The sequence below is a fragment of the Phytophthora infestans genome, genomic scaffold, assembly GCF_000142945.1.
Source record: "Phytophthora infestans T30-4 supercont1.3 genomic scaffold, whole genome shotgun sequence".
Lineage (NCBI taxonomy): Eukaryota > Oomycota > Peronosporomycetes > Peronosporales > Peronosporaceae > Phytophthora > Phytophthora infestans.
The window spans coordinates 1,312,824-1,340,752 of NW_003303756.1; the positions used below are offsets into that span (position 1 = coordinate 1,312,824).

A 27,929-nucleotide genomic window follows, 5' to 3' on the forward strand; every position below is an offset into this window, starting at 1 on the left:
ATGCCGCCGCATTCCGCCACTCCATCTTCACCTGTAGCGACCGCCGGCGTGCGCCGCGATCTGCTGCTGTATGTGAACGGAGAGCGCATCGAGATCTCCGAGAGGGACGTGCACCCAGAGCAGACGCTATTGCAGTTCCTGCGCCATGATTTAGGGCTCGCCGGCACCAAGCTCGGCTGTGGTGAGGGAGGCTGTGGCGCATGTACCGTCATGGTCTCCAAGTTCGACGTAGCCACTGGACGCGTCCGTCACGTGTCGGTGAACTCTTGTCTGGCCCCATTTTGTGCCATGGACACTTGCGCCGTCACCACCGTTGAAGGTGTAGGCACCATAACAGGAGCCACAGGCGAAGCCACAGGGCTCCACGAGGTACAGAAGGTACTAGCCGAGTCACACGCCTCACAATGTGGCTACTGCACACCCGGCTTCGTCATGGCGCTCTACTCGATGGTCAAACAACGCGAGTCAGGCGTGGAGCTCACGATGGAAGACATCGAGCACGGAATGGACGGTAATTTGTGTCGCTGTACAGGCTACCGTCCCATCTTGGACGCAGCCAAGAGCTTCGGTGACGATGCGGGCGAGGCACATTGCAAGGGTACGTGTCCAGGTTGTCCCAATGCCAAAAATGGCGACGCAGACGTTGATATCGAGGATTTACACGGCGATAACCATCAAGAAGTCACAAGTTGCTCCTCTCGAAAGATCCGAGAGCTCGCTAAACATTGTCAGCTTCGTGAAAAGCACGACGTTGACACCGTAACAGGTGCCTCAAAGAACACAAAGGCTTTGGCGGTATCTTCGTTCCCCAATGAGTTGATGGAGAAGGCGATGGCACCTCAAACGCTGCAGATCGACGGTAAATATATCCAATGGTTCGCTCCTGTGACCATCACACACCTTCTCCAGCTCAAAAAGCAACATCCTGATGCCAAAATCTCCGTGGGGAACACGGAAATGGGGATCGAGACCAAATTCAAAGGCTTCAAGTACGCACATCTGATCAACGTGAGTCGCATTCCTGAACTCGTGGCCACCAAAGACGTGACACAAACAGATCCTATCAACCAGACTGTGTTCTCTGGAGCTGAGCCCTTCGAAGGCGTGAAGCTCGGTGCGGCCGTGACACTCACAGACGTCAAGCAGCAATTGTCGGAGCTTATCAAGACAATGCCGGTCTATCAGACACGTGCCTTTGAGTCGATCGTCAAGATGCTCAAGTGGTTTGCTAGCACACACATCCGAAACGTGGCGTGTATCGCCGGTAACCTCGTCACAGCCAGTCCAATCTCCGATATGAATCCTTTACTTGCAGCTATGAATGCGTACATCGAGCTGCAATCTACACGAGGCACCCAATACACTCGCGTTCGTGACTTCTTTCTCTCCTATCGTAAGGTAGGAATGGAGCCGGACGAGATCATCACGGCTGTGTATGTTCCATACACCAAGAAATGGGAATACATGCTCCCGTTCAAGCAGGCACGTCGTCGAGAGGATGATATCAGTATCGTAACTGCGGGAATTCGCGTGAGATTGGAGTGTTCAGGAGATAATGACGCGTGGATTATCCAAGATGCATCTGCGGTGTACGGCGGCATGGCACCGATCACGAAATCTGCCGCGGAGACGGAGCAGTTTCTTATTGGCAAGACATTTAATGCGTCGACATTTGGTGAAGCGTGTGACGTGCTACACTCGAGCGATTTCGAGCTCCCTGACGGCGTTCCAGGCGGTATGGCCAAGTACAGGGAGAGCTTATGTTCGTCATTCTTATACAAGTTCTACGTGGCGTCGTCTGAGCGACTTCAACTTGATTTACAAGCGATAAAGGCTACAGGTTCGCTGCTGTCTGATGCTCCAGTTGTTGATAGTACGATGCAGTCAGCAGGGACGTCGTTCCTGCATCAAGTACGTCCTGTATCGCATGGCACTCAGAGGTTTGGAAGGGAGACTGGAGGTCTACAAGACTCCAAGCATCAACCCATAGGTGACGCCAAGACGAAGAGAGGACCAGTGGGAGACCCACTTATGCACAAGTCGGCGTATTTGCAGGTAAGCGGCGAAGCGTTGTACACTGATGACATCCCAAACACACCCGGAACGCTTCATGGTGCGTTGGTATTGTCTACTTGTGCTCACGGACTTATCAAGAGTATCGACGCAAGTGAAGCTCTGGCTATGGAAGGAGTTCATCGCTTCTTTGACGCCTCCGTTTTCGAGACGGAAAAGCTGGGATCGAATAAAATTGGTCCCGTATTGAAGGACGAGGAGTGTTTTGCTTCAAAGGAGGTACTTTGTGTCGGTCAACCGGTTGGAATTATCATTGCAGATACACACGAGCTAGCGATGGCAGCTTCGGATCAAGTCCAGGTCGTTTACGAGGAATTACCGTCTGTGACCACGATTGAAGAAGCTATTCGAGAGAAGTCGTTCATTCTTCCAGCACATACAATTAACAGCGGCAATGTCGAGACAGGACTAGCCGAGTCGGACATTGTGCTGGAAGGCGAGGTGCATATGGGTGGGCAAGAGCAGTTCTACTTCGAGACCAACGTGTCGCTTTGCACGCCTCAAGAGGGTGGCATGAAGGTCATCTCGTCCACACAAGCTGCAACGAAGGCGCAAGTGTTAGTCGCGAGAGTCCTCGGGATCAACTCGAACCGTATTACCAGTACGACGAAACGTATTGGAGGTGGCTTTGGTGGAAAAGAGACTCGTACTGTGTTTGTTACGTGTGCAGCTGCAGTCGCGAGTCACGTCATGAAGAGACCAGTTAAGTGTCTCCTGGAACGTCATGTCGACATGTTAACTACTGGCGGTCGACACCCATTCTACGCGAAATATAAGGTCGGTATCAAGCAAGATGGGACCATTTTGGCGCTAGATGTGGATATCTACAACAACGCAGGGTATTCGATGGATCTGTCGTTAGCAGTTATGGATCGTGCGCTTTTCCATTGCGAGAACGCGTACAAGATCCCGAATCTTCGTTGCCATGGTACTGTCTGCCGCACTAACCTTGCAACAAACACTGCTTTCCGTGGCTTTGGAGGTCCCCAAGGTCTGTTTATCGCAGAGACGTACATCGATCACATCGCACGTACACTGAAACTCAGTCCAGAAGACGTACGCACTCGTAACATGTATGTGGAAGGCCAGACGACCCACTTTGGTCAACCTCTGGAGGATTTCAACTTGCGGACATTATGGCAACACACGATCGATCGCAGTGGCTTTGAAGCCAAGAAAGCAGAGGCAGAGGTATTCAACAAGAACAATCGTTGGAAGAAGCGCGGCGTTGCGATCTTGCCCACCAAGTTCGGGATCAGCTTCACGTCCAAGTTTATGAATCAGGGTGGCGCGTTGGTTCATGTGTATGCTGATGGCAGTGTACTGGTATCACACGGCGGTGTTGAGATGGGACAAGGTCTGCATACAAAGGTCATTCAAGTGGCTGCACGAGCCTTTGGCATCTCACACGAACTGGTTCATATCGAGGAGACGTCGACGAACAAAGTCCCGAATTCCCAGCCGTCAGCAGCTTCCATGAGCACGGATCTGTATGGAATGGCTACATTGGATGCGTGTGAGCAGATCTTGGCACGTCTGGCTCCAGTACGTCAACGTCTCGGCCCCGATGCCTCGTTTAGTGACGTCACTAATGCCGCCTACTTTGAACGTGTCAACATGTCGGCACAAGGGTTCTACATCATTCCGAACGAACGTTGTGGCTACGATTTCTCCAAGTCTGTTGATGAGAATATTGCAGTGGGTACAGCGTTTAACTACTTCACGACCGGCGTGGCTTGCACTGTTGTGGAGCTGGATGTGCTTACTGGAGACTTCCACATGTTGAGCGTGGATATCTTGATGGATCTCGGCGCTAGTATCAATCCTGCTATTGACATTGGCCAGATTGAAGGCGCATTCATGCAAGGATTCGGCTTGTTCGCACTGGAAGAGCTGGTGTGGGGAGACAATGGACACCCGTGGGTGAAGCGAGGAAACCTGTTTACTCGAGGACCGGGAGCATACAAGATCCCGAGTGCTAACGACGTGCCGCTGGACTTTAATGTGTGGCTCGAGTCGAACCAGAAGAACAAGTTCGCAGTCCACTCGAGTAAAGCCGTCGGAGAGCCACCACTGTTCTTGGGCTCCAGTGCCTTCTTCGCGGTCAAGGAGGCGATTTACTCTGCTAGAGCAGATGCTGGTCACCACGGATACTTTGAGCTGCGTAGCCCCGTGACACCGGAACGAGCTCGAATGGCTTGTGCTGACGAGATGCTGAAGAAAGTGTTTACGGCACGTGGAGGCGACATGGTGAGCTACCAGCCTAGTGGAAGCTTCTAACTGCATGGTTAAGTAGATTTTTATCACGTTATATGCACACTCTGTAGTTGCGAAATAGCCTCATAAATGTCTGGGTCTTCGTGCAAATCTGACACGTGCAGAGCAGTTTAAGTTGGTGTCAGGTACTCGGTGCACTTGCAGAGACCACGATCATATTCTGCTCCAACAAGGAACTCAACGTCCGGAGTGGAGGACGAAATGCGATAAATCTAGACCAATAAAACAAAGTGCACAGTCAGGTAGCAGCATCTTAACAGTCGATAACGACACGAACCTTATGTCTCCCCCATGTGATAGACCCCGTGATTGTAGCGTTGATCCGGAAAATGAGTTCGTTCCTGCTAAAGTCTTTCCAGAGAGCAATCCCCTCTGCATATCCTGGTTTAATGTTGATCGCCGCGATCTTGTCAGTGATCGAACCCGCCTTGGCCTCCCATGGCTTGTCTAGTTCCCACTTTCCCACTAGAGTCGAGTTGTGGTAGATATCAGCAGTTCCAGACTCCAATACGAAGCCAAAACGGTTCTCGTTGATCACACTGATGAGCACCTGGTACTCCACCTTTGGCTCCAAGCCCATGATGCTGTGTAGAATGGATTCCCACTCAAACTCGCGATTGCACACGTTGTAGTCCGGCATACGAGGATAGAACATGAGAGCTAGGACTGTCGTTGAGATGACCACCGTCAGCCACGTCACCCGAGACGCAAAAGCCTTCCAGTTGAACTGCCGCTCGTCGTGTTCGTAGCGGGTATGCAGTCGTTCAAGCGACGCTTGATCCACCTCGTTCTCGAACAGCCGGACTTCACCCTCTCGGATCTCTCCAAGTAGCAAAGGTTGTCTCTGAGCCTGTGCACGCTCCTCATCATCTCTATCGCATCAGAGACAGTAATAATTAGCAACGTTTGAGCCGCAATACGAAGCAAAATAGACGCACCTGAGAGTTGCCTTCTTCTTCTTCTTGTCAGATTTTAGAGCCTCTGCGAGTCTGACACGTCGTGACGCCGGTCTCTCGCCTCGACAGAAGACCGAGCAAATGGCTGACATGCCGCAGAAGCAGCACGTCAGCGTCACCATGAGACACAACACCGCAATGACCACGGACGGCGGTGGCCCGTAGCCAACGTACTGCGGCTTCGAGCGCTCGCAATCTGCAGTACAGGTAATCGACAGAGAGTCAAAAGATATATCAAGCAGTGGAAGCGGGGCTGCCATAGAGCTAATTGACCTTCGAGGTGGTGACAGACTGATACGCCTACTGGGCACCCGAAAGGAGATCCGATGGCATGACACTGGAAGTCACTCTTGCAAAAGTGACACGTCACACTGGCGTTCAGACAAGAGTCGCAGTCCTTGTGCGAGAAGCAGGCATCCCATTGGAGACCGTCATCGTGGACAGCAGCGTCCGAGCGCGCATCTTCTTCCAGCGACTGCATCGCTTTTCTTCCTATGGGTTTGGGCTTCAACCCCAGTTTGATCTGACACAGAAAACGTCCTGTCAGCTTTTTGTCCTGAATAGACTTCACCCACAAACTGATTAAAACCCAGAAATGTGCAGCTATCATTTCCCGACGTAACCGTGTAACCTTCTCAAATACATGGCCTTGCGCTCTATTTGAGGCACTTGCTCACACACCAGCGCCTCATTAGCCATCTGAAGGAGTGCAGGTCGTAGAGCCTCTTCCTCCACGCTCGTATCTCCGTCTGCAGACGTCACTCGCGCAGCCAGCACGCTATGGAGAAGAAGGAAAGTCGTGCAGACTGGGTGGCCGTCGAAGCGCAGTTTCAAAGCGTCGAGGCTAACCAGCCGGCCAAGGCTAAGACAGCCTACCAGTTCTTCCAAAAACGCGTCATAGACGATGTTAAGCGTGACGTGGCGGCCAAGGCAGCCGAGCTCAACGAGCCTGTGGAACTAGGTAGCATCTCCAAGGAGATCAGCGCACGCTGGGTGCAGCTGTCGGCTGGGGATCGCGAGGAGTTCGTGGAGCTCGGGACGCTAGACAAGAAGCGCTACGACGAAGAATGCCGCGCACGCGATGAGGAGGTGGAACGCGAGCGTGCACGTAAGCGAGAGGATATGTATGGCGCCGTGGAGGGCAAGCGTGAGCGCAAGAAGGTCAGTAGGAGACGCTAGAAGTTTCGTCGCTTTTATTCCTGGTTTTACGCTGTTTTTACGTTTCTTTTCGTAGACTCAAGTAACAGAGGAGACACGTCCCAAACGCCAGCCACGCGAACTCTCGGAGAAGCAACTGGAAGCCAAGAGACTGCGACACGAGATCCGACAGCAGGAGATCGACGAGCGAGACGAGCTTAAAGCCGAGGAAAAGCGTCAAAAGGAGGCACTTGCCAAGAAAAAGTCCGAGATCGCATCGGCCAGACTCAAATACTTGCTGTCTCAAAGCGACATCTTCGCTCACTTCAGTGGACAAGTGAAAAAGGGCAAAAAGGGTGCTGCACTCGATGCTGACGAAGACGCAGAGACGGGAGAGCAGAGTGCAGAGGGTCTTGACTCCAAGAAGGCGAAAGGGAAGACGAAGACCAAGAAACGCCATGACGACGAGGACGAAATGGACTCGTCTCGCCACGTGGGTGTTCGCATCACGCAGCAACCGTCAGTGATTAAGTTTGGTACGATGCGTGCGTACCAGCTTGAAGGACTGAGCTGGATGATCAACCTGGCACACCAAGGTATCAACGGCATCCTCGCCGATGAGATGGGTCTAGGCAAAACCCTACAGACGATCTCAGTGCTGGCGTATTTCTACGAATTCGAGAACATTTCCGGTCCGCACATTGTGTTGGTGCCCAAGTCGACACTGAGTAACTGGCTGGCGGAGTTTAAACGCTGGTGTCCGTCTCTACGTGCTGTCAAGTTCCATGGTAACAAGGAAGAACGTCAGCGCTGTGTACAAGAGGTTTTGTGTCCCGGTTTACCGGATGACAAGCGCAAATTCGACGTCTGTGTGACGACGTTCGAGATGTGTCTGAAGGAGAAGACGGCGCTGTGCAAGTTTGCGTGGAGATACCTGATTATCGACGAAGCGCATCGTATCAAGAACGAAAGCTCCCAGTTCTCGACTGTTGTCCGGATGCTGGACACCGAACACCGCTTGTTGCTGACGGGCACTCCTCTCCAGAATAACCTGCACGAACTGTGGGCGCTACTGAATTTCTTGTTGCCTGATGTGTTCGCTTCGTCACAGGAGTTCGACGACTGGTTCAACCTGGACGTGGACGATGACGAAGCCAAGAAGCAGATGATTAGTCAACTGCACAAGATCCTACGTCCATTTATGCTGCGTCGCCTCAAAGCTGATGTCGAGAAGAGTCTTCCGCCCAAGAAAGAAACGCTGCTGTTCGTGGGCATGTCGGAGATGCAGAAGGCGCTGTACAAGTCGCTCCTGCTGCGTGATATGAACACAATTATGGGCGGAACGGGCGGAGTCTCGAAGAGCGCGCTGCAGAATATTGTGATGCAGCTGCGAAAGTGCTGTGGCCACCCGTATCTGTTCGAAGGACAGGAGGATCGAACTTTGGACCCGCTAGGAGAACACGTGGTTGAAAACTGCGGCAAGATGGTGCTATTGGACAAGTTGCTGACGAAACTCAAGCAGCGTGGCTCGCGTGTGCTGATCTTCACGCAGATGACGCGCGTCTTGGACATTATGGAGGATTTCTGTCGCATGCGTCTGTACGATTACTGTCGTATTGATGGTCAGACGTCGTACGAGGACCGTGAGAGCTCAATTGACGAGTACAACAAGCCCAACTCGTCCAAGTTCCTGTTCTTATTGTCTACACGCGCTGGTGGTCTCGGTATCAACTTGTACACGGCCGACGTGGTCATTCTGTACGACTCGGACTGGAACCCGCAAGCCGATCTACAGGCACAGGATCGTGCGCATCGTATTGGGCAGAAGAAGGAGGTGAACGTGTATCGTTTAGTGACTACAGACTCCGTCGAGGAGAAGATTATTGAGCGTGCTCAGCAGAAGTTGAAGCTGGACGCTATGGTGGTGCAGCAAGGACGTCTCCAGGAGAAGCAGAGCAAGCTGACGAAGAACGATATGCTCGAGATGATCCGCTTTGGTGCTGACCAGGTGTTCCGTACTACCGACTCGACTATTACGGACGAGGATATCGACGCGATTCTTGCCAGGGGTGAGCAACGTACCGAGGAGATGAAGCAGAAGATGCATGTACATGACAAGGGCGACATGCTGGACTTCAAGCTTGACGGAGGAGGCTGTCAGAACCACGACGGTATCGACTATTCGAACGAGAAGGAACGTCAAGAAGAGTTGAAGCGTCTTGCTGATGCCGAGCTTGCACGTCAGATGGCTGAGGGGATGGGCAAGCGGGAGCGTCGTACTGTGCTTCGTCACAGTCACGTGTCGCTGGAAGGTAAGCACAGAACGAAGCAGAAACAGCTGCCCAAGGCGTTGCGCTTGCCTCGTATTGATGAGTGGCAGTTCTACAACCGTAAGCGCCTTATTGAGCTGCACGAGATCGAGTGTGCGAACTATGAACAAGCCAAGACGGAGATGGAGAAGCCTCCGCTCCCACCGCATGCACAGTATCTCACCCAGGAGCAATTGCAAGAGAAGGAGCAGCTGTTGTCCGAAGGCTTTAGCGACTGGAACAAGCCGCAATTCTTCCTGTTCATCAAGCTACTGGCTCGTTATGGACGTGGAAATATTGAAGCGGTGGCTCGTGAAATGATGAAGCCACTGGACGAGATCGAGCGCTACTCGCAGGTTTTCCTGTCTCGAGGTCAAGACGAGTTGAGCGATTGGCCGAAAATCTTCAAGTCGATCGAGAAAGGAGAGTCCAAGCTACTTGAGATCGAGCGCTTGACGGAGGAGACGGCGCGGAAGGTCAAGCGCTACGCGAACCCATGGGAAGATATGCCGATTAATTATCAAGGGAAGGGCGGTAAGGTGTTCACTGAAGAGGAGGACCGCGTGCTGCTGTGTCTGGTGAACCAGTTCGGCTACGGCGCATGGGACCGCATCAAACAGGAGATCTGCAGCATGGAGATGTTCGCGTTCGACTATTATCTGCGGTCACGTACTGCAGCGGAGATCGGACGTCGCTGTGACGCGCTGATGCGTATTTGCGAGAAGGACAATGCGGATCTCGAGATCCGGGAGAAGAAGGAGAACGATGTGCGTCGCGTGTTGCAGGAGCAACGTGCCAGGCTGGATCAACAACTTGCTGCGGCGCGTGCGGATGTCAAGCAGCATCAAGATCGTGTGGATGAACTGATCATGAAGGAGGCCAAGCGTATGCAACGTCAACGTGAAGCCAAGCGCGCCAAGAAGCGCAAGGAACGCGATGAGAACGAGGAAATGGTTGACCAACACACGGAAGCTCTGGTGTCGTTCCTGTTGCAGGCGACAAGTATGGATGCAGCGAAAGTTGCGCTTGATTTCTGCGCCAAGATCCGTCATGAGAAGCGTGAAGAGCTGCAACCTTCGTACGTGTTGAAGAAGATCCGTCAAGTGGCAGAACTGGATGAACTTGCCACGAAGGGATCGCTCGTGTGGACGATCAAGCCGGAGTTTGCCAATGTTGGGAAGGTCAAATTGAAGAAAGAGAACAAGGTACTGAAGCACGAACACATGACAGATGTCAGTGGCGGCGTAATTCCCATTAAGTCCGAGGAGAAAAGTCGTTTACCGCGATCTCCGTGGTCCCCGACTGCCATGAAACAGCAGCAGAAAGTCAAGAAGGAAAAGAAGAAGAAGGAAGGAGCGTTGAACTCGGTGCGGAAGCCTCGCAGTGCATACGTGCAGTTCAGCGTGGCCACTCGAGTTGAGGTGAAGCGATCGCTAGGCGAGGACGCGCAGCTAGTGGACGTCATGAAAGAGCTCGTGAGGCTTTGGAAAGACATGACTCCTGAGCAGAAGGCGCCGTGGGTGGAAGCGGCCAAGCTGGACAAGTTGCGCTACGAACGCGAGATGAACGAGACGACGGCGTAAGGTTGCAACCACTGGGTGAAGTACATTCATTCTCCAAATGCCAGATATACATTTTGTTTTCATGCACTTTTTTGCGAGAAATTTTTTTTTCGCCGATTTTGCAAAATAGAAACAGTTACAAGTTGCACAAAGTGGCATCTTGGTGGTGGCACCGGTGGCTGAACGCTTACTTGTCGCTTTCAACGTGAAGGTTGCGGCCGTTGAAGATGGAGGAAACGTTGTCTTCTGTGTCGGTGTACGATTGGGAAATCGAATCCAGTAGAGCTTGCAGCTTGGCGTTGAGCTCAGCGTTGGCAGCAGCGTTGACATTGGCAAGCTCAACAAGTCGTGCGACGGTATCTTGAAGCGGGTCACCTGCAGGATTAATCCGGGCGAGGGCGGCACCGACAGAGCTCGCGATGGATGCCGTGGCTTCAGCTCTGCTCAATGCGTCCGTCCCAATCTGGGCGATCTGAGTGGCGGCATCTTGGGCAGTCGAGGTGTCGAGTTGTCCGACAATGAGAACGAGAAGCAGGGCACGGATTTGAAAAAGTTCATGATACGATCACCTCGGGTTGGCCAGATTTAAGACTCAACGAGTAAATTGCAGAGTGACGAATCTGCCACTGGCCGCGCTACACTGGCCGCGCTAGTGGCAAGGTCGCCACACCTCTTTATCCCCTGCAACTTGAATAAAAGTGATATCCAGATATCATTTACACAGCAAAGATGGATTCTTCGCAGTAATTCAAGCTACAACTTGCCACCTATTCGCAAAAGTGAGCCATTTCATGATGAAGCGCTTTATGTCAAGATTGCCACGTTTTTTTCTTCTGTCAAGATTATCGACTCGAGAATGATTTGCATCGACAGTGTCTTAATCTTTTTTTTACCATACAGAAGCAGCTATTGCATGTCCTACTTGTTTTATAAACAAGGCTTACTTGTCGCCACAAACGCTTAACTTGATTTTCTGGTTTTGTACATGCGTACTCTATTTACATCGACAACATGCAGGTCTAGCTTTTTATCATCTACGAAAGTCAAGTCTCTATTTACGAACACGATTCCGAGCTGCCCGTGCCAAACTCCTGCGCCCAATAGCGCTTGTAAACGGCATTCGCATTGTACGCGTAGCCGCAGCCGAGCATCTTGTACTTGCTGCCCAGGATGTTCTTCCTGTGACCAGGCGAGTTCATCCACGCCTTCATTACAGCGGCCGCATCCATTTGACCGGCTGCAACATTCTCCGCGACGGCCGTCCACTTGAATCCCGAGGCCGTGATACGCTGCGACATTGAGGACCCACTCGAACCTGTGTGGCTCATATAATTGTTCGCGGCCATATCTTTCGAGTGCTTTTGAGCTGCGGACTGCAACTTGGTGTTCATACAGAGCGATGGAAGACCGACCGCCGCGCGCTCTTTGTTCACCGCAGCTAACAGGAGCGCCTGGAATCCGCTTTGGGTTTGCAGGTCTCGCACAGTGACATTAGTGGCGTTGTGCTCCGGAGCAACATCATCATCGATAGCCGTGGCCGTATTGCAAATCAAAGCAATGAGGAGTGCACAGAGCAGGAAGGTCGATTTTGAGTATTGGCAGTGCTGCACGGGGCTCGACATGGTTACAGGTGCAATTTGATAAAAATGTCGAAGATGTTAAACTTGACTCTCGGAGGGCAAAAAGGAGAATGATTCGACTGGAGCACCAATATCTACATCGTGAGTCGCATGATAAAGAACTCTGTAGCTGGTGTTTTTAACTACATGTAGACGGAGACACTCTGTCCGGTTCGGTTCAGCTTGGTGGCGTCTACCACTAGGCGACTAGATCATCCTCCATTCACGAAATAAATAGCTGAGTGGCCATCGCTGCCAGGAATAAGGAAAACAATTCAGACACTCACGTTAAGTCTGTTGTTCACTGTACTCAAACCGTTACCAGGCTGCTATTATATCACAGCTGCAGAATGGGAAATGCCAGGTCGAGTTTTCAAGAGCGATTGCCACTCAAGTCTCTGCCAGACATGCAACGTGGCATGATGTCTGTGAATAATAGCGCTACGTGATACTGAATGATACATGTTTTTTTGAAACCGCCGTACAACATGGCTATGACCGTCAATCTTGAAACTCGGTGCAGTATTTTGCCGTAATAGCAAAGCTATAAAAACTAATATCCTTTGACACTGTATCTTCAGTTTTCAAAACAGAATGCACTTTAAACCTCTATTACGACAATACCATGAAAATTAAATGAATATCTGAGCTTGTCTTATTGAGGCAAAATACTGTACAAATAAATAATTTAGTTTTACAAGTTATTTCGCCCATCTAGACGAAAATTTCGGCGTCAAACAAAAGGATGCTTACGAACCTAAGTATAAATCGCGACTTAAGCACTATAAAACGAATCTCGTCGAGCACTTGAAAGCTACGGAATATTTAAAAATGAAGAGATTATGGTCGCCCAAAGATATTATCTCCATTTTCGGGCCCTCAAAATGACGATATATTTTGGGTGGAGTATTGTGAGTCAGTATTTTTAATTTTTGCTATAATGAAATAATAAATTACATTGTTTAATGGAGGTTTTCACCAAATATCACATTCCCGGTTAGGTGCGAAAATATATTTGTCAATCTCGATAGCCGGAAGCTTGACGCAAAAAGCGACAGTTTGCCCGATATCGGCTCATTAAAAAAGAACCGGACTTGAATACTTTTACCGGTAATGTATTTAAGTCCGGTCCAAAATAGAAAAAAGAGCAACTGTCCGCGGCGCGAAGTGTAAATGCAGCGCTTTAGCTGTAGAAAGGATGTGTCACCTGCGCTAGCAACTTCACTGCCGGGTTCGTGGAATGCTGCCGCGCCACAGACTGTAGCCACAGTTTGTGGACGACTGCGTAGGCGCATGGCTAGCCAGAAACAATTACTATTCGAGCAGGCACCGAGTCTGAATTTGACAAGGACACCCTTTACGTCACGGACAGACTCATCGCTTTTACCTGTATCATTCTCCTTCAGCAGCCTACGTGGTGTTCCAGCTGGAGCCGAACGCATCATGCGCTTCAATGGTTAAGTGAACAGTGAACACCCGTACGTGGTCTACAGATGCTGACCCTGCTGTCTTCGAAAAACTGTTTTGTAGTAAGTCAAAGCTGCGGGACGCGAAGATGATCATCCTTTTATGCGAGTCCATTAAGGGTGACCCAACTGCTTTTGCAGCAGCACTAGAGCCATCTAGGACCACGGATTAAAAGCTGACGCGATCTTCCTTCACAACGGCGGGCATTGCTTTACACGATGATCGCAGGAATCGTCGTATTGACACCCGCTCACCAAGACTATTAATAGAGTTTTTTTTAAGAGCTCCCCCCCTCCCCCTTGAAAACTCCTTACAAATATGCTCACTATCGGGCTAAGAAAGATTGCTTTTCAACCGGGTGATGCTTTTGACGCTTGGCAAGAGGCCGCTCGTCACGCGGAATGAGCAAGTACCACTTCAGTACGTCGTACAACGCGTCTGTGTGGCACAGGATAGCCCCAGTCTACGTCTTGCATTCATCCCACCGCTGCTTATTAGAGCTCACAACGAAGGTGGCAAGGCTCAACTTTAGTCGCACACAGACACACCACAGCTGCTTTGCAAGCACCATTCGCCACCGGGTGTTCAACACCGTGTTGGTCAGATGGATACTCCATTTGTCGCTACTACCGCGCCAGACTCGTACCGTATCAGCAGGCAGATACTCGCTCGCTTACGGGGCACCCCTTCTGCCTGTCGTCTTATCTCCCGTGTGCTTGCTGTTCGCTCCGCTAGCTGTATGGTCAACAAGCACGTGCTCACTTTTCGCTTTGCCGATTCGGAGCAACATCAATCGAAACAAGCGCCCATCCGACGTCGACCATGATGACCATCACCCATTCTTCACTTGCCCTTTTGGCTGTGGTCTCAGCTATCTCTTCAGACTTCTCCACTGCTTTCAGTAACTTGCGCACTACCCCGCGCAATCTGCAGTCGTACTCGAGCTACGATGGCTACTTTCAGCAGATGCTCGACGCGGTGAACGCTGAGCGATCCAAAGCGGGTCTTTCCGCTCTGTGCACGAACAAGAAGATAGCGGCCGCAGCAGCCCGTCACTCGAAAGACATGGCCGATCACGACTTTATGGAGCACGACGGCTCGGACGGGTCTACCATGTCGGAACGTATCACAGATGCTGGGTACGCGTGGACTGCGGTAGCCGAGAACGTCGCTGCCGGTCAGGAGGATGTTGCCTCTGTAATGGAGTCTTGGATGAACTCTGAGGGCCACCGCGCTAACATTCTAGGTGCCGACTACACTATGTTCGGCACGGCTTATGCCTACAATGCCGGCAGCACGTACAAACACTACTGGACGCAGGACTTTGGTGCTGGCGATACGGAGGCGTGCGATAGCGGCAGCTCGACCTCCTCGCAGTCGACCGATCAGACCCAACAGCAAACCCAGCAGGATGACGTGGCAGGTGAGGCGTCCACAACGCAGGACTACACCACCACGGCCCCGACAACGACGGCCCCGCCTGCCACTACTGCCCCGGAAGCTCCATCCACCCAGTCTCCATCCACCGAGGCTCCAGTAACGGAGGCCCCATCCACCGAAGCCCCCGTAACCGAGTCTCCAGCTACCGAAACTCCATACACTGAGCCTCCTGCCACAGAGGTTCCCGGTTGCAAGGCCAAGAAGTGAGCAGAGTGATTGTTTCAGTGTTTAAAGGGGCAAGACCAATAGTGTCCACCCTGTATTTGCGTGAAGCAGAGTAAACTGTGGTAGGCAGCCTCATAGCTACTCGTGCGTGAGTATTATCGTAGTTCGTAGCGTGTGTGCAATAGACTTTTACTATTTTCCAAATGTTTTCGTGGTGATATCTAGCAAATCACTTCGCTTTTCATGCGACTTCAACCTTTGTAGCCAATAAGTTCTTGGCAATAACGCGTTGGTCTCGGACAACAGCACGTACGAATCCTTTCGTGCCGAGGCACTCTCAACCTTGGTAAGAGTGCGCTCAGGCTGGAGTCCAACTGCTTTGACAGCACAGTTGGTCGACATCCTCTTCGCGGCTCGGACAGGAGTGCTCGTGTGTTCTTTTACTGCATTTTCGTGGCCAGCGTTTTCTTTCAGGGCAGGACGCAATTTCGTGGCCAGCGTGGCAATTAACGGCGGAAGGCGAAGGGCATTGCCAGCTTGTACCTCATGCCTCCTCCTGATCGATGACCCCTTCTCAAGTTGAGACTCAACCGGCCAAGATTGCTCTTTCTTGTTCATTCTTCAGCTTGCCGCGTTGAAACGTGTCAGCTAAAAAATGGACGCTTCCATTCGCTCTTCTATCATCTTTCTGCTTGTTGTCGCCACTGTACTGGCCAGCACGAGCAAGCTACGCTACTTTTCGCGCAGCTTACAAGCATACACACAGACTGACGGGTGTCAGGCTAAGATGCTGGAGCTCGTGAATGGCAGGGGGGGAACGCACAGCCGAGGCCGGATCACTGTCGGTGAGAATGTCGATGCCAGTCAGGAGACTGTTTCGGATGTAATGACGGCCTGGATGAATTTACCGACTATTAGATGTTTGGCTCAGTCTACACTTACAGCGCTGAGTCCACGTACATGCATTAATGTTCGCAGGGCAATGACGAGCCCTCCGAGAGTTCGTCCACCAGTTCCCAGTCCGACTAGATCCAGACGTAAGAGAACACTACAAAGGATGGCAATGTGGCCGGCGAAGTCTCCACCACGTCGATGACCACTTCGACGCGTCACCATCCAATGCGAGTACGACTTTGATCGAGGCCCCTTCAGCTATAGTAGCCTCATCAACTGCTAGAAAATGCATGGTTCAACATGTGGAAGTCTATGTAGATCTAATCGACGTGGTGCGAAGTGCAGCATTTTGATGCGTTCATAGTCTGAATCAAACAGAGCATGTTGTTTCTTCACTACTTCAACGACGTTTTAGCACCGAAACTTGCTGAAATACTATCGACCTGGTCAATCAGCTTGTGGCAGCCTCCTTGTAGAGCTTTGCATGTACCCTCGTAACAGCTACGCAGCGTGATGGCCGTTTGCAAGGCAATGAGCAACATCGCAACAACGTCCCGCATCGTGAATCCATTTGGCAGATCGGATTTTCAGCGCTCACTCACCTATCCCGCCCGAGCTTTGTAGCCAATCGAGGAACAGCATTCCGGCGCATCTAGTTTTTCGGATCATAATTTATGCATTTGATAGTTCTTTTTTCCTGAGCTGAATCATTTAGCTTGCACTCATTATTGCTGGCTGTACCCATGGTACAAAATTTGAGTGCTTCCATTGTTTTTCTTCCGAAAAAATAGTAAAGGGAGGAGACACTCAGCAGAAAAGCGCAGTCGGCATACCACAAAGCGCCGGCAGGACGACAACAACGCAAATCAGTCTCTATTCGCGCTTAGAGTAGCTTCAGGACCTGCTTACTAGCGACACCATACACAGTAGACACAGATCTACCCTGTAGCGAAAGAATTAGCGGCGGAGTTGCTCCGGTCGTCGAGATACGGCGCTTTCTGCACAAACCTAAGGTCGTTCCCATGAGGGTGAACGTCGGCGATGAGAAGCGCAGCAAGCGGAAGCTCCCGGCCGCTGCAGCTGCTGTAGACGAGGGAGAAGCGAAGCCTTTGCAGAGTGACACACACACGACGCGCCACTCGAAGCTGCAGCTCAAATGCAGGGACGGCACGACGTTTGACGTGACATACGAACAGGCGATGATGTCATCCACGCTCTGGGTGTTGATGCAAGGTGAGCATGCGCTATGAAATACCAACCGATGGACCTACAGAATTACTGACGTTCGATACAATGCGTGTACTTACAGATGTGTCCGGGAAGAAGTCCAAGAACGGCGTCAAACAGCACGTCATTCCCATCTTTGACGTGCCTACAGACAGTGTACAGTGCGCATTGGACTACTGCAGGTATGGCGGTTATCGGTAGTGATGTGTGAGTTAGTGTAGATCTAATAGTGGCCTGTAGTTGTCTGTACAAACAGCAGGTGGACCTAGTAGAGACTGCAATGTTAGACTGGGAAGACGAGTTTGTCAGTCTCGAGTCAAAGGAGCTGTGCGATCTGGCGAAGGTGGCGTCAAATCTGGATATTCAACCGCTCGTGGACTTAACCTGCCGATCCATTGCACAGATCATGTCCGCGACATCGGAAGCGGATGAACTGCGGAAGAAATTTGGGCTAGAAGACCCACCTGACGTCGAATGCAGTTGTGAGCTGCGAAGTGATATGGCTGGCTTCGACTTTGACATGTTTAATACTCTGGATCACGATCTCTCTACAGAGGAGTATGAACTCGTGGAGTTCGACCAGCCAAGTGTCGATGAGCTAGTTACTTTCATCAATGGCAGCGGCAACAATCCGAACGCGACATCGAATATCCAGCAACAACAAGCCAAGAAGAATTGCCATTTACACGGAGAGAACTCGTCGGATCCAGGCGATTCCAATAACAGCAGCGTTTCCTCTAGTAAAAAGAAGCGTAAAAAACGCAAAAAGAAGAAAACGCCGCCCACTTCTCGCGACTCCAGTGACCAAGTCGAGACAAAACCATCAGCTACGATTCAGAAGAATACTTTACACAACCAAGAGTCGAGCAGCAGCGACGAGAAAGAAGAACCGGATCCAAAACCAGCCAAGACGACGAGCTCTCGAAAAGGGAAGAACAAGCCTCAGACAATGGAGGAAAAAGTCCGGTTAGCTCGACAGAACCCGAGTGCTGTGTTCAAGGAGTCGCAATTCGAAGACGACGATGACGAAGATATGGCTAAAGTGATCAAGATGTTTGAGCTGAACCTTGAGTCTGCATACCGCGACTGCAACAAGAAGAAGAAACCGCGTCTAGATTTTGCACCTCGTGAAGTGTTCCGGCCCTCGCTAGTGCAGTCGTCACAATTTGAGTTCGTGCAACGTCGTCTCTCAGCCACGATGACGTAGGAAGAGTAGGACGACGGTAGTGTTTTATGCGTGGCCGTCATTTCCTAAAGTATCCCGGTCGCCTTCGTAATAATATGACAAAACGTGTTTCCGAACAAAAAAATCTATTGCGGTTTCTGTATGCAGCAAAAGTCGTTTTTAATCGGCCGTGGCATTCACACGCCATTTGTCGATCTTGAGGTTCTGTAGGAATTGGATCCGACGGAAGAAGAAGAGGAGCCAGAGCACACCAATCACCAAGCAGATAACTGACTCCACGTAGAAACCATCGCGAATGACGAGGCATTCGCCTCCAGCGTCAGTGCAAGCTTTACGTGCCTCAGCGTCCGAGCACGTGACGGATCCAATGTCCAGTATTTCGTCGTGGAAGTAGCCACCCAGACACTCGCGTGTTGTGAGACGATCCACAGCCGCCAGACTGAGAGAATTGGGCCACTTGGAGCCCAGATTTGTGACCGTATTGAGGAAAGTCATGTACGTGCCACCGATGGACGGATCGCTGATACGAGCGTAGAAAGCCATCTGCGGGACGTACATCATGTTGGCAGCAACCTCGTGTAGCGCACCGATGGCTAGGATGACAGCGTAGAAAACGAAGTGGGAACTCTCGTCCTGTGCCATGGCCATGGGGGTGATGTACACAAGCCCCGCATACAAAAGTCCCACAGCAAGTCGAACTGGGTAACCCCAGAGAAAGAGCTTAAGCGGTTGCGATGGCTTGATCCATCGACCGATCATTACGGGAATGACGATACCCAAGGGGATCAAAATCGGTGTTAATAGAGCCAATTTCTCCTTCTTCATGCCGTATTCCACAAGTTTAAGTGACGCGACGCTCTCCGCAGCAGCGAATCCGATTTTGCTCGTCAGTAGCATAATAGACAGAGAGATAACACTGGGGAGACGCATCACCGAGTACATCTGCGAGTAAGTTTGAGCAATTGTCAGGCGCTCACTGTTCTCATCCTCAGGCTTCTCGTGCTTGAAGAGCCACACGCCTAGAGTGGTGAAGAACATGACCCAGCCCCAGAAACTCATAAAACCGGGCAATGACACGAGTCCTTCGTCCTCTGGTTCGCTACGTAGGTAGCTGTTGCACGTGGACGGGTCGTTGAGAGCCAGGAAGCCCACGTACGCTACAAAGTAGCCGACAGTCTGGCCTACCGTGTTGCATGTGGATGCATGACCGACATTCTTCTCTGAAAGCATGGTAATTGCCCATCCGTCCACGGCGATGTCTTGTGTAGCCATCATGAAGTACAGCACGAAGAAGAAGACGGTGAGGTAGACGACGTGTGGCTTCTGACCCTCGCCTTCGCCCAGTAAGTCGCTCATGAACCAGCTGCCCACCACCATAAGTGCTGCACAGGTAAACTGCACGGGGATGAGCCATGACTTGCGGCGACCGAAGCGTTCGCTGTAGAGCGAGTCCACGAATGGAGCCCATAGTAATTTGAGGCTAAAGGGCCACGATACGAGACTGAAAGTGGCCTGGTCACCGTAGCCAACCTTTTCTTGAAGAATGAATGGAATACTGCTCGAAAGACCCATGGGGATGCCTTGCAGTGTGTACAACAGCAGCAGTAACATGATGGAGGGCCAGTCGCTAGCTTCATCCTCGTCGTTCTTGGGCCCCACGGTCTCTACAGACGTCGTAGAAGGCTCTTCTGATGCAGAGGACGATACACTTCCTGTTGTAGACGATGGCGAGTTCGACGCGGTCTTACGCTGCCGTAGAGACGCCATGTTGGTGCTGTCAAGACTGTGCCGGTGTTCCAGACGTCAACTTGGCGAGTGACGTGTTCTGTGGACAGTGTGTTCGTACGACGTATCCTTATTGGCTAAATTACTATTTGTTTTGACCAATCATGTCATAGATGAAGCCTCTCTTCATCACAAGTCAGAATCAGCATGGCTTCGCTGTTCGGCGGCCTTCCGTCGGCGGCGGTGCGCAACCAAGGCCGCAGCACGGCGCTCGTGAGTACTGCGGGTGGCAACAGTGAACGTTCGCTGCAGTGGGTCTACGATGATGAGACCAGTAACTGTATGCACTGCAACACGCCCTTTACGATGATCACGCGCAAGGTACAGACGTCCACGGGGATATTACACAGCCTACACTAACTATTATGTATCTACAGCACCACTGTCGACGCTGCGGCAACGTCGTATGTCAGAACTGCTCGCCGCACAAGCGTCGTATCTCGTCCACGGACCCTTTCGTAGGTTTAGAGAGCAATAGAGTGGTCTACTGTTCTTTCTTCTGACATTTTGTGTATCTTGCTAGCCTATGCGGGTATGCAACACTTGCTACGCTGCGGTTGACGAGCACTTTGCATCCTTGGAGTGGTCAGGTCATTCTTCTTCAGAGGTAAGCGAATGTACTGGCCAATACTATCTTCTAGCGCTGATGCTGTGGTTGATTAGATCCAAAGCAAACCTGACCCCGTGATTGAAGGCCGCGTGCATATCGGACAGCTGTACGTGAAGGTGGTTGAGGCTATTGGACTGCCATCAACCGACTCCATTACGAACGATCCGTTCGTCAGAGTGATGCTGACGGGCAAGTGGTCACACGGCCAGGAGTGGGGCAACGACTTGAAGAACACTAAATGCACCAAGAAAAAGTCCCGCACACTCAACCCACGTTGGCACGAAACATTTGTGTTCAATGTGTGTGCACCAGGAGCTGAGCTGTTACTGGAGGTGTACAACCATGGTCAGTTGAGTCAACCCACGAAGCTGGGCGAAGCTACGATCCCGCTCTCGCAGATTATGGACCAGCGACGACATAACAAGTGGCTGGATCTGTTAATGCCGGAGAAACTCCACCGTGCAGGCCTCAATAACGACGCTAGAGCAGGTCGCATCCACGTCCTGCTGCACTATAAATTCTCACGGATGGCTGAATTCTGCAGCTACTTCTCCGCCGAACAAGATTACGTGTACGAATGGCCAGATTTCCAAGCAGCACAACTGTACAGCAACTTTTGGGTGCTACTGGACAACCTCTGGCCGTATTTGGAGGTGATTTGGCAGGTTTTACCGACGCTCAACTGGGAGCATCCGACGCACTCGTTCATGTGCTTTGCGCTCTGTGTGTGGCTGTGTCTGTCGCTACAATGGCTACCAGTGGTCATCCATCTTGCGCTTATTGCGTTTGTATTGCGCAATTACTTCGAGCTGAACTTCCACTCGTTCGCATCGTCGAATGATGGCAAAGAACACCCGAATCTGGACAACGACATGAGCAATGGATCCTTCCGACAGTACAATTTGCCGTCGGGATTTAACCACCTGATGAACAAGATGACGCACGTTACTATCGATCAAGAGACCAAGAGAACGCTGCAGTCCGTGCAGAACAATATGGCCTGGTGGTCGAGCATCATCAACAACCTCGAGCTCATGTTCTCATGGGAAGATACGTTCTACACGGCACGTATACTGCTCTACCTCATCGTGAGCTGTATACTGCACATCGTGATCCCAAACAAGTACTTGCTACTGGCATTTGTGGTGTACCTCTTTGTCCAGTGGACTGTACCATTCATGTGGTTCACGCACTTCATCTTCGCTATTCGCCAATCTATCCGCTCTTTCGTGCATCAACACCGACTTAGGAGCTCCATGGCGCAGGCGGATCTGAACGCTCGCCTGCCTGGTGCTGGATTAAGTGGAGGTCTCAGTATGAACGATCAACCACGGGCTATGCGTCGTACCGTTTCCAACGCGAGCGCTCGTGCCCACGCGCGTGTGTCCAAGAAGGAAGAGGCCTTCGGCGCTGCAGCTTCGGCTATCTCGGAGAGATTTGTCGTCTCTGGTGAGCCAGCACTCCGCAAGCGGCAGTGAACGACTTGTAGCGCCAACGCTCTTATATAACTGACCTAGCAGACACTTGAGCTCAACCTCGCTATCGAGAACGAGGTGTTCGTACAGGTCGTTGCAGTGTAAATAACAATTTCAGAGATGGCTACATTCCACTACTGTAGATGGTCGTCACGTTGTAGTGGGCAAATTGTGATGGTACCACAAGAATGGTACAGTCATTCGTACTGGTAAAGGCATAGTGAAACGTTCAGCCTATTGTAGGACTTCCTCTCTAGTGACGCTCCTCGTGTGACTGACTGCGTCTTCGTGCTACTGTTTCACTATCTATTTGAGTAGCTTGTCAGGTCGTGATGCTGCTACAACGCCTCGTGGTGATGCTGTATTCGCTGTGGGCGCTACTGCAGCGTGTCAAGCACAAGAAATGGTACCTGCTAGTGTTTGTTAGCTTCTACATGGGTCTACGCTCCACACGAAAAGACCCTGTAGTGGGGAAGCCGCGCGATGTGTTTATTAACCACATGATCACCGAGACTAAAGACGACGGCATTCACATGGCGCCCACACCTGTGATTGCACCGTGGACGAACGCAAGCTTCGAGTGTGTGGGCTGGAAACGTATTCACACGTGCAAGGAAGAGAAGCTTGAGGACGAAGCGAAGGAGACACCAGAGCCGGAAAAGGACTTTCTTGGATGCTCGGAGGAAATAGGCACACAAATGGCAGGCTATTGCATCGTGCGGAACCGCACGTCTGGAGACCTGTACAAGCTCATGGTCAGCGGGTGTGACTCGTTACCGACAGGCTATTACACGTGCGATATGGCCCGTGATTTCTCCGAATTTGGCTACCATTCGGTTAAATACGAGCACAAGCCTGTGGCGCCATCGCTGGCGTTGCCGTATGCAGCCACTAGCAAGCGTCAGCCTACGAATGGCGTCTTGATGATCATTTACGACCGTGTGTTGCCATCTGCGTACGCTACCATTCGGATGCTGCGTGTACAAGGCTGCGAATTGCCAGTGGAGTTGTGGTATCGACCTGATGAAATGTCGATCGACAATCCGATTATTCACAAGCTTCTGTCGGACTACAATGTACGGATGCGACCAATCTTCGACCGTCGAGCTATGGGCTTCCACGTCAAGCCGTACGCAGTTTATTACAGCAATTTCGACAACGTATTGCTGCTGGATGCCGATAATTTGCCCGCGAAAGACCCAACTTATCTGTTCGAAGAGCCAGAGTTCCTCCGCACGGGCGCTATTTTCTGGCCTGACTATTGGCAACCATCTAACTCGCTTTTCCAGTTGTCAAACACAAGTTTACTATGGCAACTTACGGGCGTGAACTACGTCGACATGTTCGAACAGGAGAGTGGCCAAGTGCTGATCGATCGACTGCGTAGCAAGCGCGCGTTGGACAAACTCATGTACTACTCGACACACCAGCCTCGCTTACTGGAGCAATTGCACCTTATCTGGGGAGACAAGGACCTATTCCGACTAGCATGGCTCAATGCTAGTCAGCCGTTCCACTTCATTAAATACCCACCTGCAGTAGGTGGGCTGGACTTGCACAAGGAGAAGGGTGTTTTCTGTGGCTTGGCTATGATCCAACACGACGTGCAAGGCAACCTCGTCTTCTTCCATCGGAATTCTATTAAGCTGGATGGCAAGCCGGATCAGCCACGTATTATGAGCCATATCCAGGAGTATTCTCTGGAGGGCAACCCGCGAGACTACCGCATCTTCCAGGCTGTGTATGCACACAAGGAGTGCTGCTATTATATCGGCACAGACTCTTTGCCGGACGGCCGACCAGCGACGCAGGTTACGCCTATTGACTCGACTATCTACGCGTCGATTGAGGACCTGGCGATCCAGTTTTCTGTCGAGGCACGGCAACTGCTGATCGACGATGCATTGGCCAACGATCTTGGCTTTAGCTCTATGCGAGTACAGTACATTGTGGCACTGTTCCTGCTAACTTATGTGATGGCCATCATCGCGTTCGTGTGGTGTAAAGGTCGACCGGCAAGGGAGCGATTGCCCAGTCGCTGGAAACCCATGGAGTCCAAGGAGAGCTAGCGACGATAGGTAGATATAACCCACAGTGCAACCGTAGAGGCAAATTGACCCGGCACAGAAGCAGCAAGTGGCGCGTGTTTTTTTTACTCACTCACAAATATTACCTCTCTTCACATGATTGGCCAGAAACATGCTGTTACATAGGTTTTCAGTGGCCAGATGGGAAAGTTATGGGGTAGGTTGAAGTTAAAAATACCTTTTCACCCCATCCTCACTCGTCCAAATTCTCAGGCGCCGGAACACTCGCAGATTTTCCCGGTGGTGGCCCATGCAGACCGTGTTGCGAGCCCGAGGCCGCGCCCTGGCCGCCGCGCGACCTTCGCGACCGTCACGCTCGTCCTCAGTGGCACTGACGGCCTCGCCGTCGTGGCTGCAGTCCGTCGGCGCACAGCGCGCAGCCCTCTCGACGTCTCCGTTCTCGTCAACGACTGGTCAGAATTCTGAGTTTCCAGCTTCAGAATTTGACGGAAGGAGTCGTTTGTGGGCCGGACTAGCGTTGGCTGCGGCAGCCATGGCATTCGTGGCGTCAGAGAAGGCTGCGGACGCGAAAGAGCCGGCGGAGGAGAAGGAGGATCCGAAGGAGATCGCCAAGCTCATCAATGAGCAAAAGGAGGAGGTCAAAGCTGCCGTCAAGCAGAATGAGACAAAGAAACGTACTTTACGGAAGAGGAAGACCAGCGTACGAGACGGCAAGATGGTAGTGAGCACAGCCGCCGTGCGAGGAGACCGCGCGTACATGGAAGACACGTCGTATGTCTCTTCTTGCAAGCGGTTTGCTGCGGTATACGACGGCCACGGAGGCGCCGCTGTGTCGCAATTTCTTCGCAACCAACTCTTCTCTATGATTTCACCGGAATTAGCTCAACTGGATCTACAGATTCTAGCTGAGAATAAAGAAGAGAACAATGTGGCGGCAAAGTCGAGTCGACGTCAGAAAGTTGCAGATTTGCTACGAGACACAGTGCAAAAGCTGGATCAGGAGGTTATTGCCAAGAACGAGTGGAAATTTCAAGGCTCAACGGCAGTTGGAGTTCTTTTATTCGAAGATGTACTGTACTCTCTGAATGTGGGAGACAGTCGCGCAGTGTTGTGTCGAGGAGGGAATACTGTCGATCTTACTCGAGATCACAAGCCGAACGACCCACAAGAACGTGCCAGGATCGAGTCATTGGGTGGTCGTGTGCAGTGGTATGGCTATGTGGATGCGCAAGGCGAGCCCATCGAACCGTACGGAGCGTACCGGGTCAATGGCAACCTGGCAGTGGCACGAGCTATTGGAGACCGAGATTCGCGGCCATTTGTGATCGGCGAGGCCGAGATCCGACAGTATGACATTGAGTACGATAAAGACGAGTTCATTGTGCTCGCGTCGGACGGGCTTTGGGATGTGTTTACCAGCAGCGAAGTGGTGGAGTTTGTGCAAGATGTTATGAGCGGCGAACTGGGCGGACGCGAGGCCTGGAGCAGCGGTGGCCATAGTGACACCCGTGTGCCTATTTTCGAGTGGTCACAGCAGTATACCAGTGATCGATCGATGATCAAGGCGGCTCGTAGGCGACGGAAGGTGCAAATCGCCAATTATCTGGTGCAGGAGGCACTTTTCCGCGGTACGTCGGACAATGTGTCCGTCGTGGTGGTGTGGCTGCGCTGAAAAAAAAATCTAATAGGTCTCAGTTACTGTTCGTGGCTAGAGCCATGCCGTGCGATGACGGCGAGCTCGAGACACTGCAGCAAAAGTATTTGTGCGTGACGTAAGCTATCTTGAATCTGTATTCTGATGAAAAAATCAATTTCTTTTTTTTCATAAGCAAAAACTGCACTTGCTGAATGCAAAATGGATTTTGCAGACATTTGTGTCGTTCACATTGGTAAAAAAGATCACGCGGGTGAATGGACGCGGCGTGCGGGACACCTATGTCGCCATCGATTTTGCACCCCTTGATGTCAGGTGAGCGCGCACGCGTACGCTGTGTGCCTCACTAAGTCCGTCGTCGAATCCAGGGCCTACTCCTCTGTCGAAATAGAATCTACGATCGAACGGAACATCACAGGTCGCATGCTTTGTACATGTAGAACATAAAATCATTGCGATTGGTCGAAAATCAGATAAGAATGACCATCACTCAATCTTTTCGAGTTTTGACCAATAGTAACACACTTGAGTGCGAATTTTCCCAAGAGGGCAAAGTCTCTGCAAGTAAACGCCTCACAACAAAATTGCCAAACTACTGAACACTTCAACAATATGAACAGTGCGACCGCGTCTTCCACTAGCGACGACACTGGTAGCATTCCTACTACGACAACTCCTATCTTCCAGGTACAGAGCGACTTTGACGACTTCGACGAACAGTTGCATCTCCAATTCGCTCCGCCAACAGGCGACGCCCCAATCTACGTCGCTGGCGACGTGTCGTCCACAACGACGCAGTACCGCGACGCCCCATTCCAGTTCACTACCGCATGTTTGAACCAATTCGAGGAGCTCGACAGCTTCAGCCTCTACTCTGGCAAGCAGCAGTCGTCAATGGAGCTTGACTTGACTCCGTTCTCCAAGCAAAAACAGCTTGCTGCGTCCCCCTTGTCCCCCTCTGCGGCCGTGGAGGTTCCAATCAAGGAAGGATGGGATTCGTTCTTCGGCTCCGCTTTCCCGAGTTTTCCGTCCTATTCAGACCCCGAGAAAATTATGTCAACACTACAGAACGCATTGCAGCCGTTCGACTGCTCTGTACGCGTCGAGAACCAGTGGACACTCCGTGTATCATGGCTCTGTGTCGCGGAGGAGATTGCGTTCTTCATATCGCTCTCCAAGGAACAGGGCACACAAGACAAGTACGAGGTGGCGTTCCGTCGTGAATTTGGCGATGAAATGGCCTTCCACCAACTCGTCGAGTGCATTCGCGCTCGCTGCAGCGACGTCGATGCCCAGCCGCTGTTTTTCGCCGAGTCGACACTTGAACCGTGGCTGGATGCCACACAGGAACTCAAAGGTCGTCGCTATGCCATTCGTGACACAGAGGCAGCGCAACTTATCAAGGAAATGAACGCTGAACTGGACGTGGACACACTCTACGAGGTGGCCAGGACGGTCAAAAACCACTGCCGGCATCGCGGCAACCGTCGACTTTTCCTCGAAACGAACCGCTCCGGATTCGCCCAAGCGATCAAGTGGATGCTTGCAGACTCGGAAGCTCTCGCGCGTTTCGCTGCGTTCATCTTGCTGCAGTTTGCGAAGGAGTCGAGTCATGACGAGAACGTGGAGCTCTTCTCGTCGGCATTTGAGCGCAACTCGGTCGCGCTGTTGCTTTCCGAGCTCGAACGTCGCGAGGAAGGCAGCGCCTGCTCTCAGTTTACGCTTCCCATGCTCGCGGATATTCAGCAAAGCTGGATATTCGCATAAAGCTAAGTTCGACCATCGCCCCGTACATTACTCGCTAAAGTCTGCCTCCAACCCACTTAAGTGCATGCCGCTGCACTTTGTTTTTGGCCCACATATTTATCTGGTAGACCACGACATACTAATACAGATGAATACTTATCCTAATTCTTTTTTTTTCCTTCACTCACCTTCACTCACCTGACAGACTCAGATTACATATCTTCATTTAGAAATGCAAGCTAAGCCGTAAACATCCAGTACAAATATTTGGAGTTTTGAAATAGACGCAGCAAGGCAAC

At 51.5% G+C, this 27,929-nt stretch overlaps 9 protein-coding genes across 9 annotated transcripts; 7 read left to right on the plus strand and 2 right to left on the minus strand.

Moving 5' to 3' along the window:
• PITG_02284 (xanthine dehydrogenase, putative) lies at positions 1-4,353 on the plus strand (the record flags this gene model as incomplete). Its single annotated transcript, XM_002907186.1, has 1 exon — positions 1-4,353. The coding sequence occupies one exon, from the start codon at positions 1-3 to the stop codon at positions 4,351-4,353; it is 4,353 nt and encodes a 1,450-aa protein (XP_002907232.1).
• On the minus strand, positions 3,714-5,787 carry PITG_02285 (uncharacterized protein; the record flags this gene model as incomplete). Its single annotated transcript, XM_002907187.1, has 3 exons — positions 3,714-5,222; positions 5,289-5,502; positions 5,655-5,787. 3 exons carry the CDS (start codon positions 5,785-5,787, stop codon positions 4,604-4,606), a joined length of 966 nt encoding a protein of 321 aa, XP_002907233.1.
• Positions 5,788-6,086: 299 nt separating this feature from the next.
• Positions 6,087-10,896, plus strand: PITG_02286 (chromatin-remodeling complex ATPase chain, putative; the record flags this gene model as incomplete). Its single annotated transcript, XM_002907188.1, has 2 exons — positions 6,087-6,467; positions 6,559-10,896. The coding sequence occupies 2 exons, from the start codon at positions 6,087-6,089 to the stop codon at positions 10,333-10,335; spliced, it is 4,158 nt and encodes a 1,385-aa protein (XP_002907234.1).
• Positions 10,897-13,801: 2,905 nt separating this feature from the next.
• Positions 13,802-15,047, plus strand: PITG_02287 (SCP-like extracellular protein; the record flags this gene model as incomplete). Its single annotated transcript, XM_002907189.1, has 2 exons — positions 13,802-13,820; positions 14,284-15,047. The coding sequence occupies 2 exons, from the start codon at positions 13,802-13,804 to the stop codon at positions 15,045-15,047; spliced, it is 783 nt and encodes a 260-aa protein (XP_002907235.1).
• Positions 15,048-16,921: 1,874 nt separating this feature from the next.
• Positions 16,922-18,333, plus strand: PITG_02288 (uncharacterized protein; the record flags this gene model as incomplete). The annotated part of the gene is made up of 4 exons (XM_002907190.1): positions 16,922-17,132; positions 17,209-17,308; positions 17,367-17,926; positions 17,987-18,333. 4 exons carry the CDS (start codon positions 16,922-16,924, stop codon positions 18,331-18,333), a joined length of 1,218 nt encoding a protein of 405 aa, XP_002907236.1.
• A 138-nt stretch (positions 18,334-18,471) lies between these two features.
• Positions 18,472-20,079, minus strand: PITG_02289 (acetyl-coenzyme A transporter, putative; the record flags this gene model as incomplete). The annotated part of the gene is made up of 1 exon (XM_002907191.1): positions 18,472-20,079. The coding sequence occupies one exon, from the start codon at positions 20,077-20,079 to the stop codon at positions 18,472-18,474; it is 1,608 nt and encodes a 535-aa protein (XP_002907237.1).
• A 165-nt stretch (positions 20,080-20,244) lies between these two features.
• On the plus strand, positions 20,245-22,185 carry PITG_02290 (uncharacterized protein; the record flags this gene model as incomplete). Its single annotated transcript, XM_002907192.1, has 4 exons — positions 20,245-20,418; positions 20,475-20,555; positions 20,621-20,704; positions 20,761-22,185. 4 exons carry the CDS (start codon positions 20,245-20,247, stop codon positions 22,183-22,185), a joined length of 1,764 nt encoding a protein of 587 aa, XP_002907238.1.
• A 329-nt stretch (positions 22,186-22,514) lies between these two features.
• Positions 22,515-24,314, plus strand: PITG_02291 (uncharacterized protein; the record flags this gene model as incomplete). Its single annotated transcript, XM_002907193.1, has 1 exon — positions 22,515-24,314. The coding sequence occupies one exon, from the start codon at positions 22,515-22,517 to the stop codon at positions 24,249-24,251; it is 1,737 nt and encodes a 578-aa protein (XP_002907239.1).
• Positions 24,315-24,519: 205 nt separating this feature from the next.
• PITG_02292 (protein phosphatase, putative) lies at positions 24,520-27,651 on the plus strand (the record flags this gene model as incomplete). The annotated part of the gene is made up of 4 exons (XM_002907194.1): positions 24,520-25,858; positions 25,983-26,002; positions 26,099-26,199; positions 26,505-27,651. 4 exons carry the CDS (start codon positions 24,520-24,522, stop codon positions 27,649-27,651), a joined length of 2,607 nt encoding a protein of 868 aa, XP_002907240.1.
• Positions 27,652-27,929: the final 278 nt, after the last annotated feature.